General features: G+C 36.3%; 1 protein-coding gene across 1 annotated transcript; it reads left to right on the top strand.

Annotated features, from left to right (window-relative positions):
* Positions 1–4,562: 4,562 nt before the first annotated feature.
* LOC128986366 (syntaxin-5-like) lies at positions 4,563–11,577 on the top strand. Its single transcript, XM_054406712.1, has 7 exons — positions 4,563–4,663; positions 6,203–6,382; positions 6,666–6,884; positions 8,009–8,265; positions 8,999–9,211; positions 10,252–10,373; positions 11,249–11,577. The coding sequence occupies exons 2-7, from the start codon at positions 6,229–6,231 to the stop codon at positions 11,406–11,408; spliced, it is 1,125 nt and encodes a 374-aa protein (XP_054262687.1). The 5' UTR covers positions 4,563–4,663; positions 6,203–6,228; the 3' UTR covers positions 11,409–11,577.
* The last annotated feature ends 63 nt before the right edge of the window (positions 11,578–11,640 follow it).

An 11,640-nucleotide genomic window follows, 5' to 3' on the forward strand; every position in this document is an offset into this window, starting at 1 on the left:
ATAAGAGAATTAGAAATATTTCCTGAAATAATACAATGTACCTACAAGGAAAAGTCAATACATAAAAAAATAGGTACTTAACTAGTCCAAGCCTGCAACCCACCATGCAGAGAAGAAGAAAAATTAAATAACTGACGCAATGGTCACATATTTTTTACTAAAATAACTTAGCTTACTTACTTAGACAATGGACAACTCTTTATTCCGTTAAACAATATACATCGCAATAGGAAAGGTCAGTATACAATTTCAACACATTTAAACTATAATACAGCCATCGTTTACGATGGCTTCATTAAACCACTTGCTGTGGTGGACAGAAAGGGTTGAAGTCTCCAGCGTGCCGAGTGTTGCACTGGTGGGTATCTTCATTTTTGGGGAGACCCTTCAAGCAGGCGAGTAAAACTTCCAAGATGTAGATGTTCACCACAGTGAGAACGTTCCCACTGTTTGAAAGGCCCTCGGCAGCTCTCCCTCCAGCCTAGGCCAGCCATGAATCTTTAACACTCTCTTTTGCAGGACCAGCACACGTTGGATGATGTGATGATGGATGTGGAGAGAGGCACTTCCCCAAAGCTGAATGCCATACCTGAGATGACTCTTTCAAAGAGTGAATGTTACTTCTGAGTGAATGGGCTTCTGTCGTACTGGTACTAATACAGTTGATGCGTCTTAGAGCGAAGGTTTCGCTGCTCAATCTCATGCATAGTTCGTCTATGTGATCTACCCATGAGAGCCTGCTGTCAATAACCAAGACAGATGCTTTGACGATTCAGTGACCTGAAGATCTGGACAGCCAGAAATCTCATGTCTCTTCGTTCCCATGTTTACCTGCTTGGTTTTCCCCGCATTGAATACCAGTTCGTTCGTTGCAGTAATCAATGGCTAGGTTTAAGGCAATGTAAGAAGTAACTTCTAGATCTTCAACTCATCTGCTTGAAGTTACTAAGACTGTATTATCACCATACATTAATGCTTTGCTGTACGGCTCGATGTGTGATGGAAGATCATAAGTGAATAGGATACAAATCACCGGCCCCACGAGACCCTTGGGGTATGGGTACGTCTCTTGAAACAGGAAGTAGTTCTGGTATGTATGTAGAGACTTCCCCATTCACTTTCTTTCTTAGTTGAACAAGTTGGTTGCGTCCCACAAGGTAACTCTGAGTTTATGACAAGCGTCTACAGCCTGACTGATCACTTATTGCAAACGAAAAAACTGGCCCATGAAGAAGAAGAACCATCTTGTTGATGTCTGCGGTCTGTCGTCTGTTCTTAAGCAGCATATTAAACAAAGTCAAAGTCAAACAGACTCCTAGATATAACATAACCTCAACCCTCAAAACCAACTAATATTTTGTTGTATATTATTTCACCTTCAATCCTACTAAGTTATATAAATATAAGCTATTTTTAATGTTGACGTTATTATTTATCGTATTGTTCCTTAAATTATTGCTACACCATTTGTTACTTTGATTTCCAAATTAGTAAGCTAGGTTCTAATTCTAAACAAACTAGACACATTTATACTTTCTTGGATATGAGGGTTAGAGGATTAACCTAGTTTAAACCTACCAGGATAGTATAATTTTATGTTAACAAACCAAATTTAATTCTGATTAGATGAAACCAATGGCAAATCTATAACACTAGTCCTAATGTGTTGAATTGAATTGTCCTCTATGCTAGGCTTGGCTAGGAAATAGGAACTGCATGGGTTGTAATAATTAAGTAATCACTGTTTTTAAGTAAATTTAATTTGGCGTAAATGTTCCGTCATCAAAGTAACAAAAATGTCCCATTAAAGTGGTATCTACAAAAATCAATACAACACAAATTCTCAACTTAAAATTACAAATTTTTGAAGTTGATTGGAAAACGTTTCCTCTTGTATTCACTTCACTGGAATTGGGGTTTGTAATTATTATTGTTATTATTATTATTTTATTGTTTTTACTTCCATTTAAAGTATTTAAATTTAACCTTTTTAATTTTTGAAAGGAAATACAAGGTGGTGTGTTGCTAGCCTACTTTGTGGTTAGTGTCTTTGACTTCAGAGCAAGAATGACAGGTTCGATTTCTGACACATCCACAACATTTGATGGGTTTGGACCACTTTACCTTGAATGTTTTTGTGATTAGCTCTCCTACAAAATGCCTCTGGTACACTTCCATATCTGTTGGCACAAACAACCGAATGAAACTATCGATCGATATATCGTTTGGTTAGTTAGGTAAGGTACAGGTTACCTAACTAACCTAACTAACCAAACTATATATCGAATTAAACAATCGAATAATCTATATTACTCATTCGGTTGTTTGTGCCAACAGATATTGAAGTGTACCCAATGCCTCTGGTATACAGAGAACAGTGACAAAAAAGAAGATAAAAATTTAGAAATTCATTCCAACTGCAATTTTTTTGTATGGCGGCCACGGCCACTTTTACAGTGATTAGGTCATAACAAACAGTTCACAAGTAGGCCTACATCCTTCATTACATTTGAATCCAAGGATACAGGAAGAACTTTTCCAAAGACAAATTTCCTTCCACCAAATACGCTCTATTTTGGCAAAGGTCAGATTTTTAACAGGAGTGGGCAAATTGTATAACACTGGGTTTTCACCAGACCACAAAGTTTGTTTGGGTACTTTCCTGTTAAAGGGAACATTAATTATTATCAATGATTTCTTTTCGATTTATCGATATTCTTGTTTTACTTCACGATTCGTATTCCTTCTGTTTTAATATCTTCAAACGCAAAAATTACAAATTAAGAACTAACCTTGTTTAGGCAAAAATAATAGCCCATAGGCCTATATTGGAGTAGGAAATGAAACTATTCTAGAAACTAACCTAACATAACTAACCAAACTTGCTGTAGGCTAAGTTACCATTTCAAAATTCTGTTTTATAACAGAAAATGCATATGGGGAATAGGCTATCAAACGGGGCTAACAGAAAGTTGAAATGTTACAGCAAGTTTGGTTATTTAAGTAGGTTAGTTTAAAAGAGTTTTATTTCATTACAATATTTTTTTATAATCAATATATCGGATAGAAAATCGCGTATCTATTGGCACAAACAACCGAATGAAAATATCAGGCAATACCCTATATCCATTATTCGATATACTTATCGTGTGGTTAGTTAGGTAAGGTTAACCTAAACTAACTAAGCTAACCAAACGATATATCGAATGAAACAATCGAATAATCAATATTTTCATTCGGGGGTACACTTCCATATCTGTTGGCACAAACAACCGAATGAAGATATCAATCGATAGGCTATATCGATTATTCGATATATCGTTTTGTTAGTTATGTAAGGTTAACCTAACCTAACTAACCAAACGATATATCGAATTAAACAATCAAATAATCAAAATTACTCATTCGGTTGTTTGTGCCAACAGATACGGAAGTCTACCCAAAAATCGTATTATTACAATCTCTCAACAGTTTCCTCCATTGCACTTTCATTGTAACTTATGTAGCCTGCATTCATGTAAGTTAAATAGCATTGCCTATGGTGAAAGACTCAACGGCCATTTTAAATGTTTAGATCTTTGCTATGGAGTGTAAAAGAATGCTAAGGAGCAAGAATTTCACAGGCTTGGCCGGGAGGTTAACCATGATAGACATAGGCCTAATGTCTTATAAATGTAAAAATTGAGCAGGCATAGGCATACACTAAAAAAAACTTTAAAGGGGCAAAATTACAAAAGGATAACAGTAAATTTTTATAAAGTTTAGTAAACATGCTATTTATTCACAGAAATGGATTTTAATCTATGCAGTAAAAATGTATAACACTACCCAAAAGATTAATATTTTACAAAAGACTACACAATAGGATAACAAAACGTAAATATCACAACATCTACATGTCCAGCGATCATAAATAAATATCATAAGAAAAAGAACTTCTTTTTACATGGACTCTTTACATGGAAACAAAATGAATAATTAATTGCAATGAAGAATGAAATAGACAAAATCAAAATACTACACTTTTGATGTTGAAAACAAACAGCTAAACCGAAACAAACACAGCCGACAGCCAGAACGAACGATACGTCACGTCATAAAATCAAGCAGACTAAAATTGTTTCTTCTTCTTCAGTGGCTACTGGCCAGTTTTTTTTCGTTTGCAATAAGTGATCAGTCAGGCTGTAGACGCTTGTGAAATACAGTGCTTTTGTGAATAAAAAATTCTTTGACTTCGGCTTTGAACAGGCTACCTCACTTTTGACACAATTAGATACATAATTTATAAAATAGCCTATGTATAATCAGTTAAACATACAAAATTATCTTAAATCTTTTAAGATTTTTTCTCTACCCTTTTAGTTAATCACAAGTTTAGCAGTGTTATGCTCAACATAATCAAAGACCCCACGAACCAAAGCTAGCAAAAAAGTAATATTACGTATACTAACCGACATATTTTTATATATATACTTGACTCCTGATATTAATTTGTAACCCTGTTTACTGTTGGCTAACCTGAGTATAAATTATAACAGGTGACTGCAGACTGTTCTGTCATTGGTCAATTGTTTTGACTGAACAGGATTTCCAGCTAAAGCTAAAGTTGAGATTACGTGGAGTTTCTTTTTGAGTTTTATGTTGTTATGTGGTGAAAAGCTGAGTAAGTTTTAATTAATTTAGGTTTCTATAATAATAATAATAGAGTAATTAGTGTAATACGTACCTTTTCATTTATGAATGTTATATTGATCCTTATCAGCCACAATGTTTCATTTGTTGATTTAGTTAGTCTAGGTAGAACATCAGGCCACTCAGACCTTCCAAGGCTGAATCATAGGAATTTATCAATTATTATATTCCTCTCTTACCACGGATAATAGTATGGGTTCTAATTACTTTTGAAGTATAGGTTCTAAATTACTTTTTTACAATATCCGCCCTAACTCCCAGTAGGCTAACCTTTCTATACAAAACATCCTGAGGGTAGACTTCGTATCTGTTGGCATACAAGCAACTGAATGAAAATATCGATCGATATATTGATTATTCGATATATCATTTGGTCAGTTAGGTAAGGTTAACCTAACCTAACTAAACAAACGATATATCGAATGAAACAATAGAATAATTTATATTTTCATTCGGTTGTTTGTGCCAACAGATAGGCCTACTTACGGAAGTCTACACTCAGGATGTTTTGATGGCGCCCCCTTCAGACATCTGGCATAGTATATTTTGACATAGGACCAAAAATGAGGTTTTTACGGCTCGAGATCGTTTTTTTTTAAGTTCAAGGCGAAGTTCTAGAGCTGCAAAACCCTTTCGGGCCAAGATACGAACGCCATTTTTCATCACACTATACAAAATGGAGAGTCCTAAGCTGACATTTTCACGCAATAAATGCACATTAACAGATAACAAAACTTCAACTTTAAGGTTACCGTTAGGTGAAGAAATATTTAGAGGAACCAGTAAAAATACTAATAAATAGTTAAAATAGGCTTTACCTTCGTCAGTGCAGCTCAAATGTTGGTGTAACTATGTTACGACCGATTCGGCATTACAATGCCATTGTCAGACTACAAGTTCTCGGCTGAAGTAGCGCCGTTGAAGTTAAAACCCATAACAGACACAAACAATATGAATACATTTAAACAATTTACAAAAACGATCAGGCCTGTCGTACTCTTTATGAGTCGGGGTTTTGCTGGGAGCGGGAACATGTCAACCGTTGCAGTTAGTACGACAGGCCGGATCGTTTTTGAAAATTGTTTAAATGTAGGCCTATTCATATTGTTTGTGTGTGTTAGGTTTATGTGCTTTAACTTCAACGACGCTGCTTCAGCCGAGATTTTGTAGTCTAACGATGGCATTGTAATGCCGAAACGGCCGTAACATAGTTACACCAACATTTGAGCTGCATTGACGAAGTTAAAGCCTATTTTAGTTATTATAGGTACAGCTCAGGGGCCAAAATATGGATTTTAATAAATAGTTGCTAGGCAGAGGTGACATTAAAATGCATAGGCTATGGATATTGCTTGTGAAGCTATTTTATATACACAAGAGGTTGTCCAGTGGTTGTAAACTCGCACAAAAATTATAGGTACACACTTCTCTATTTTCACCCCAAGCTGTAAATAAAACATGTCATTGGAATTTCTTCCTTTGTTTTGATTTCAGTCATTTTTTTTTGTAGGTCGTAGCTGATGTGTAGATGTTCCAATGACTGCTCGCAGACGCCGTGTTGGCTCCGAGTCAGAGCAGGTGCCTTTGGTAGTGTCTACAACTAGTGAATGGACTAATCCTCCGCACCTGTCCTATGATGGCCCAGAGCATACGGACCGCCAAAATAGATTAGGATCCAGTAAACCTTCAGGTAAACTTAGTGTTTAGTTTGAATTTCCTATCATAGCAGTTATCAGCCCTAGGCCTAAGTTACAATTTTTTTAAACACAGAAACTCTACATAGTCTTTTGAGGAAGAGGGCCTTCACTATTAAAATTTGCCCTTTGCAAATAAAAGAAGGCCTAATGTGAATGAGGAGGTAAGTAAGGTAATGAATAATAATTTAAGGTAGGCCTACCAGTCAGGTTTTCAAATTTTTTAAACTTTAACTTACCTATTAAACCTTGGTTCACTTTTGTACTTAATTGTTTCAGACAAGACAGAATTCCTAAAGATGACTTCACGAGATAGAACGCTAGAGTTCAGCAATGCTATTCGCTCGCTAGCCAGCCGACAGGTTGTGCGGGCTGTGGCGGCTCGTGACCCACGGCGAGCGAAACACATCCAGAGCTATGGGGAGTTCATGGTCATCGCCCGTACCATTGGCAAAAACATCACAAGCACCTACACCAAACTGGAGAAACTAACACTGTGTGAGTTTATTGAACTTTTTGTTGAATATAGGCTAGTTAGTTGTGTCTTCTCATGATATACACTTTCTTATTCCGAACGGTTGTAAAAACAGTTCAAGAACTGAAATGGTGGCGATTATTTGTGCTTACAAACAATACTGTCACCAAAATTACCAGGCCTAAACTTATCACAGTTAACTTAACTTACGAAGTATTGGGACAAATTTCAACTGTCTTTCCATACATTTAGGCCTTTTTAATTTGAAAATGAGTGTTAATTAGCCTAATGGGTAAATAAATGGACAGCAGGTTGTCTTTAGGCTTCCAAATAATGAAGGATATTATTGTGCAAATGTTATTGGGTGATATGCTTACTGAGTTTCTTGAGACTAAGTGGTTTGATTTACTCTACAAAAGACACTTACCAGTCAAGCACCTTTGGAATATTGACTATGCTGGGTGCCATAATACTAAGCGCCGTTTAATATATATCATTAAAATAATTAGTATGAGTTAGAATCATAACAGAATCAATAGTTCTGTTTAAAAAGGCACTTTAATGTCCTATTCAGTGGAAATTAGTTGGAAAAAATACCTAAAAAATTCTGGATCAACTTATCAGATACCTACCGCAATTTTACAGAGTTTTGCTGAATTTGTACAATTTTTGTTGTTGACGAATTTTACCTTTGTATTCAGCCAGTTGTGAATTAAACAAGACTATTGACAAAGGCCTGTCGGTATCTAGCTTAAAACTATCATTCGATAACTCCTAAACATAAAACGTAGGTAGCCTATTGTTTTCTAAATTTCTTTGACCTAATTAAAATGGGTAGCCTACAAAACCATACCAAAAATACAGATAGCTGCTGTTTTTATGATTCAAACTGTCTAAGTTGATCTATGCAAATTTTACAGCATTATATTGATCATAATTAGCATATAAGGTTACGCCACTGAATAGGCCTATTGAACTCGTTAAAGTGGTAACTGATATAATTTCCAACCATACCATCTTTTCAACATAATTAAGGACGCGTTCCGCCCCGCCAAGTCCCCCAGCGGTACATAAATATTAGATAACCAAACTAACATAGCAATAATATTTAACACATAAAAAGTTTTATCTTTTCACTCGCACCTAGTGGCCAAGCGGAAGTCGCTGTTTAACGATAGACCGGCTGAGATACAAGAGCTGACGTACATCGTCAAGGAAGATCTGAACAGTTTGAACCAACAGATAGCTCGGCTACAAGAGGTGTCTAAAGCTCAGAGACAGTCGGTGACCACGGGCACGCGACAGCATCTACTGTCCCACTCATCCAGTGTGGTGTTGGCGCTGCAGTCAAAGCTGGCCAACATGTCCAATGAGTTCAAACAGGTTCTGGAGGTGCGGACAGAGGTGAGAACTAAATAATATCATTGACTATTATGTATATTATGTATAGACTAGACACCCCGTTATTGAGTTGATGCCGGATTCGGACTGAAAATTTACGTATTGTAGTTTAAAAGAGCCAACAACATGCAGTAAATTACTGGTACTGACTTATGTTCAAAAACGCCAACTTTTTTACCAAACTAAATAAAAGGATATCGTAGCAGGTTTAAATTTATTTGCCAGTAGGCCTATGTCTATAAAATGTGTTAATATAATTGCTTTGTATGTGAATGTTAGACCTTCCTTTAGACCATTGAAACAAAATTTAACTACTTGAACTTCTAAACAGCCTTTAGGAACTTCCTTTCCACAGTTTGGATGAACTTTTTGAAGAGTGCAATAGGCCTAGAGTATTTTTTAATGTTTTAAGGTTTATCTAATCGATTGCAATTTGTACATTATTTAAAATACTTTTAAAAGCTTAGGTTAGTCTTTCTTTTGAGCCATACTCTTTGCCCTTATGAAATTATTTACCTGCCTGCTAAAAATACATTTGTTATAGGCCTAGTTAACAACTAAGTGCCCTGCCAAGTAATTATCTTGAACCGTTTAATGTCATCCATCCTGCTTTAGGCCTAGTTATAGTTTCGAGGAAAATCAGCTCATGATAATGGGTTTTAAAAGTCTTTTGTAACACATGTTAGCCTGTTAACAGTTTGATGACATCAACTGAGTAGCCTGTTTGCTGTTGTAGAACCTAAAGCAGGCCAAGTCACGGAGGGAACAGTTCTCCCAGGGTGGAGTGTCTGCGTCGCTGCCGCCCTCGGCCATGAGCGGCCCACACCACGGCTCTGTGCTGCTGGCCGACGAACAGCAACAGCAGACCAGCATAGACATGGGCGGCCATGACGGCACTGTGGCCACCAGAAGTGTGCTACAGACACAGGCGTTCATGTATGACGAGACGGTCAGTATCATGCAATGCCTAATTTATTCTAATTTTGTTTAACTACAGCTGCTCATCAGCTTGTTTATCATGCTGCCCATCACCTAACTGGCCTTTGACTACTGTCCAGTGAGGTTATCTAAAGTTTTACGGTATGAGTCACTTTGTCAAGTCAGAGGTGTGATAAATTAATAGCCAGACTCCAGAAACCTCTGGCTTATAAAACGCTACCAATCCAGCGCTACCACCGTGCTCGGTAATTTCCAAAAGATGATGAATATATTTAATTATTAATGACCAATAGGATAAACTTCTCAGTTTAGACAGGGTACTCGGCCAGTTAAGAAAGGGCAATTGTTGGGACAGTTTGGCGAGTAAACCCTATAATTCCTTTCTGAACACGTAAAAGAGGGACCTAATTTTTTTTTATTATTTGCTCATTACAAAACATTAAGATCATATAGGCCTATATTCCTAGTTATTAAATCAAACAATTGTGTTTATCCCAAATTAATTTCTCCCACCCAACTTACTGTAAGTAACTTATTAGTCCAACTGCATACTTTTCCAATATAGGTAACTTAGTACATTTTTATTTTATCGGATTTAAATATTATGTTCATCTTGTAAATTTTTTTCATAATAATTTTTATTACAACAATTTTAAGTCCATACAAGTAAATTTGCTTTGTCACACATTAAATGGAAATCTAGGTAGTAGGTTTATAGTTGTAATATTTTAGTGTAATACCATTAGACAAATATAATAAATATAGACTGTCAAAGAAAGGTTCCGGCGCCCACCGCTAGGTTTGCCGAGTAGTTACGGCGCACACTGCTGCAGGCGAGGAGCGCAGGAGCCGTATGCAACCAGCAGACGCTGCAGCGGTGTGCGCCGTAACTCCACGGCAAACCTAGCGGTGGGCGCCAGAACTTATACTAACCGCAGCACAGCTGACGGTCTATATTTATTCTATTTATCTATGGTAATACCAACAAGTCGCATTGTAACATATTTCTGTTCGCAGACTAACATAAACTTCAAAAAATGTCTTTTTTAGGATCAGTATTTATCAAACAGAGCTGAGACCATGCAGAACATAGAATCTACTATTGTAGAACTCGGTGGCATTTTTCAACAGCTGGCTCACATGGTAAAGGAACAGGAGGAGATGGTTGAACGGTGAGACTTTTTTAAACGATCCTAATAAACTTGTCATAAAGGTAACACAACTAATAGATTTTGAATAATGCTAACCATCCCCTTTAAGGAGCTAGATTTTATTTGATGTAATTTAACATTTTGAAATGGGTCAACTGGTAACTCAATAACGTGGTCTTAGGGTCTAAACAAGTAACATTACGTAATATGATTTGTACAGAGAAGTAAGGTACAAAGGAAACTCGCTTTTTGAATGAGTTTGTTGTGCCGGACATACTTGTGACGAGCAAAGAGCCTGAGTGGCAAATACTGTGCGGAAATTCCTATGGTACAGGGGTTTTCCTCCTCCAGCATTGTAGTGCATGAGGTTCAGGGGTGCAGTGTTGGACTTTGACCTAGACACCAGCTACTATTGCTAGACACCACTTTAGTACGTACCATTGAGTGTTTGGCCTTGTCGCAGATAGACGACAGAACACTAAAACTCCACTAAAAGTGCACTCAGTGTTAGTGCTCCATCGGATCACTAAGTGCTATTATTGGAGTAGTAATGCTCTTAAGATTGTCATCTACAATGCTCTGAAATGTCAACAGACCATGTTGGTGATGTGACACAGTTTTTACCATGAAGATCACAATAGCGTCATGACTATTTCTAACCTTTTTGGAATTAGTTTTATCACATTGAGTTTGTTAACAATATTTTATAGATTAAAAATCCCAAGTAGTTTTTTATACACGATTGTTTCCATACCTAGGAGAAACAATAATTTGTTTTGCTTCTAAAAATCCAGTTATTAAAAATTATGTGGTTGGATTAGGTAATCCTTTTATTTTATCAATATCGTATTATTTCTTGCCGATAACTATAACTTATGTTTGTAATTTGTTTGCAGGATCGATGCCAATGTAGCAGATGCGGAATTGAATGTAGAAGCAGCTCACAGTGAAATCCTCAAATATTTCCAATCCGTAACCAACAATAGGTGGCTCATGATTAAAGTTTTTGCAGTCCTAATATTCTTCTTTGTATTTTTCGTGGTATTTTTGGCATAGCCCTTGCCTTGGCCTATCAAGGACATTCCGGTTTCGGCTAAACTAAACGGTGTACAATTTCCAAGTGTAATATAGACCAATATAAAATGTTTTATAATATTTGTTGATATTTATATACAGTTATTAAGAATTATTTTGAGTATCATAAATACATTGTAAGTAAATTTTATTTAATTGCTTTATTTTCCTTTTCACTGTAAATAATTTTGATAAACTATATTAGTTTTGTGGA

Source organism: Macrosteles quadrilineatus, unplaced genomic scaffold, assembly GCF_028750875.1.
Source record: "Macrosteles quadrilineatus isolate MER2022 unplaced genomic scaffold, UCM_ALF_1.0 Scaffold_2__2_contigs__length_208266976, whole genome shotgun sequence".
Classification (NCBI taxonomy): Eukaryota; Metazoa; Arthropoda; class Insecta; order Hemiptera; family Cicadellidae; genus Macrosteles; species Macrosteles quadrilineatus.

Bases quoted from the DNA above. Each gene is read 5' to 3' on its own strand.
- LOC128986366 (XM_054406712.1), top strand. From the start codon at position 6,229: ATGACTGCTCGCAGACGCCGTGTTGGCTCCGAGTCAGAGCAGGTGCCT. The intron at 6,383-6,665 runs GTAAACTTAGTG...TAATTGTTTCAG, and splicing joins AGGATCCAGTAAACCTTCAG to ACAAGACAGAATTCCTAAAG. The intron at 10,374-11,248 runs GTGAGACTTTTT...ATTTGTTTGCAG, and splicing joins CAGGAGGAGATGGTTGAACG to GATCGATGCCAATGTAGCAG.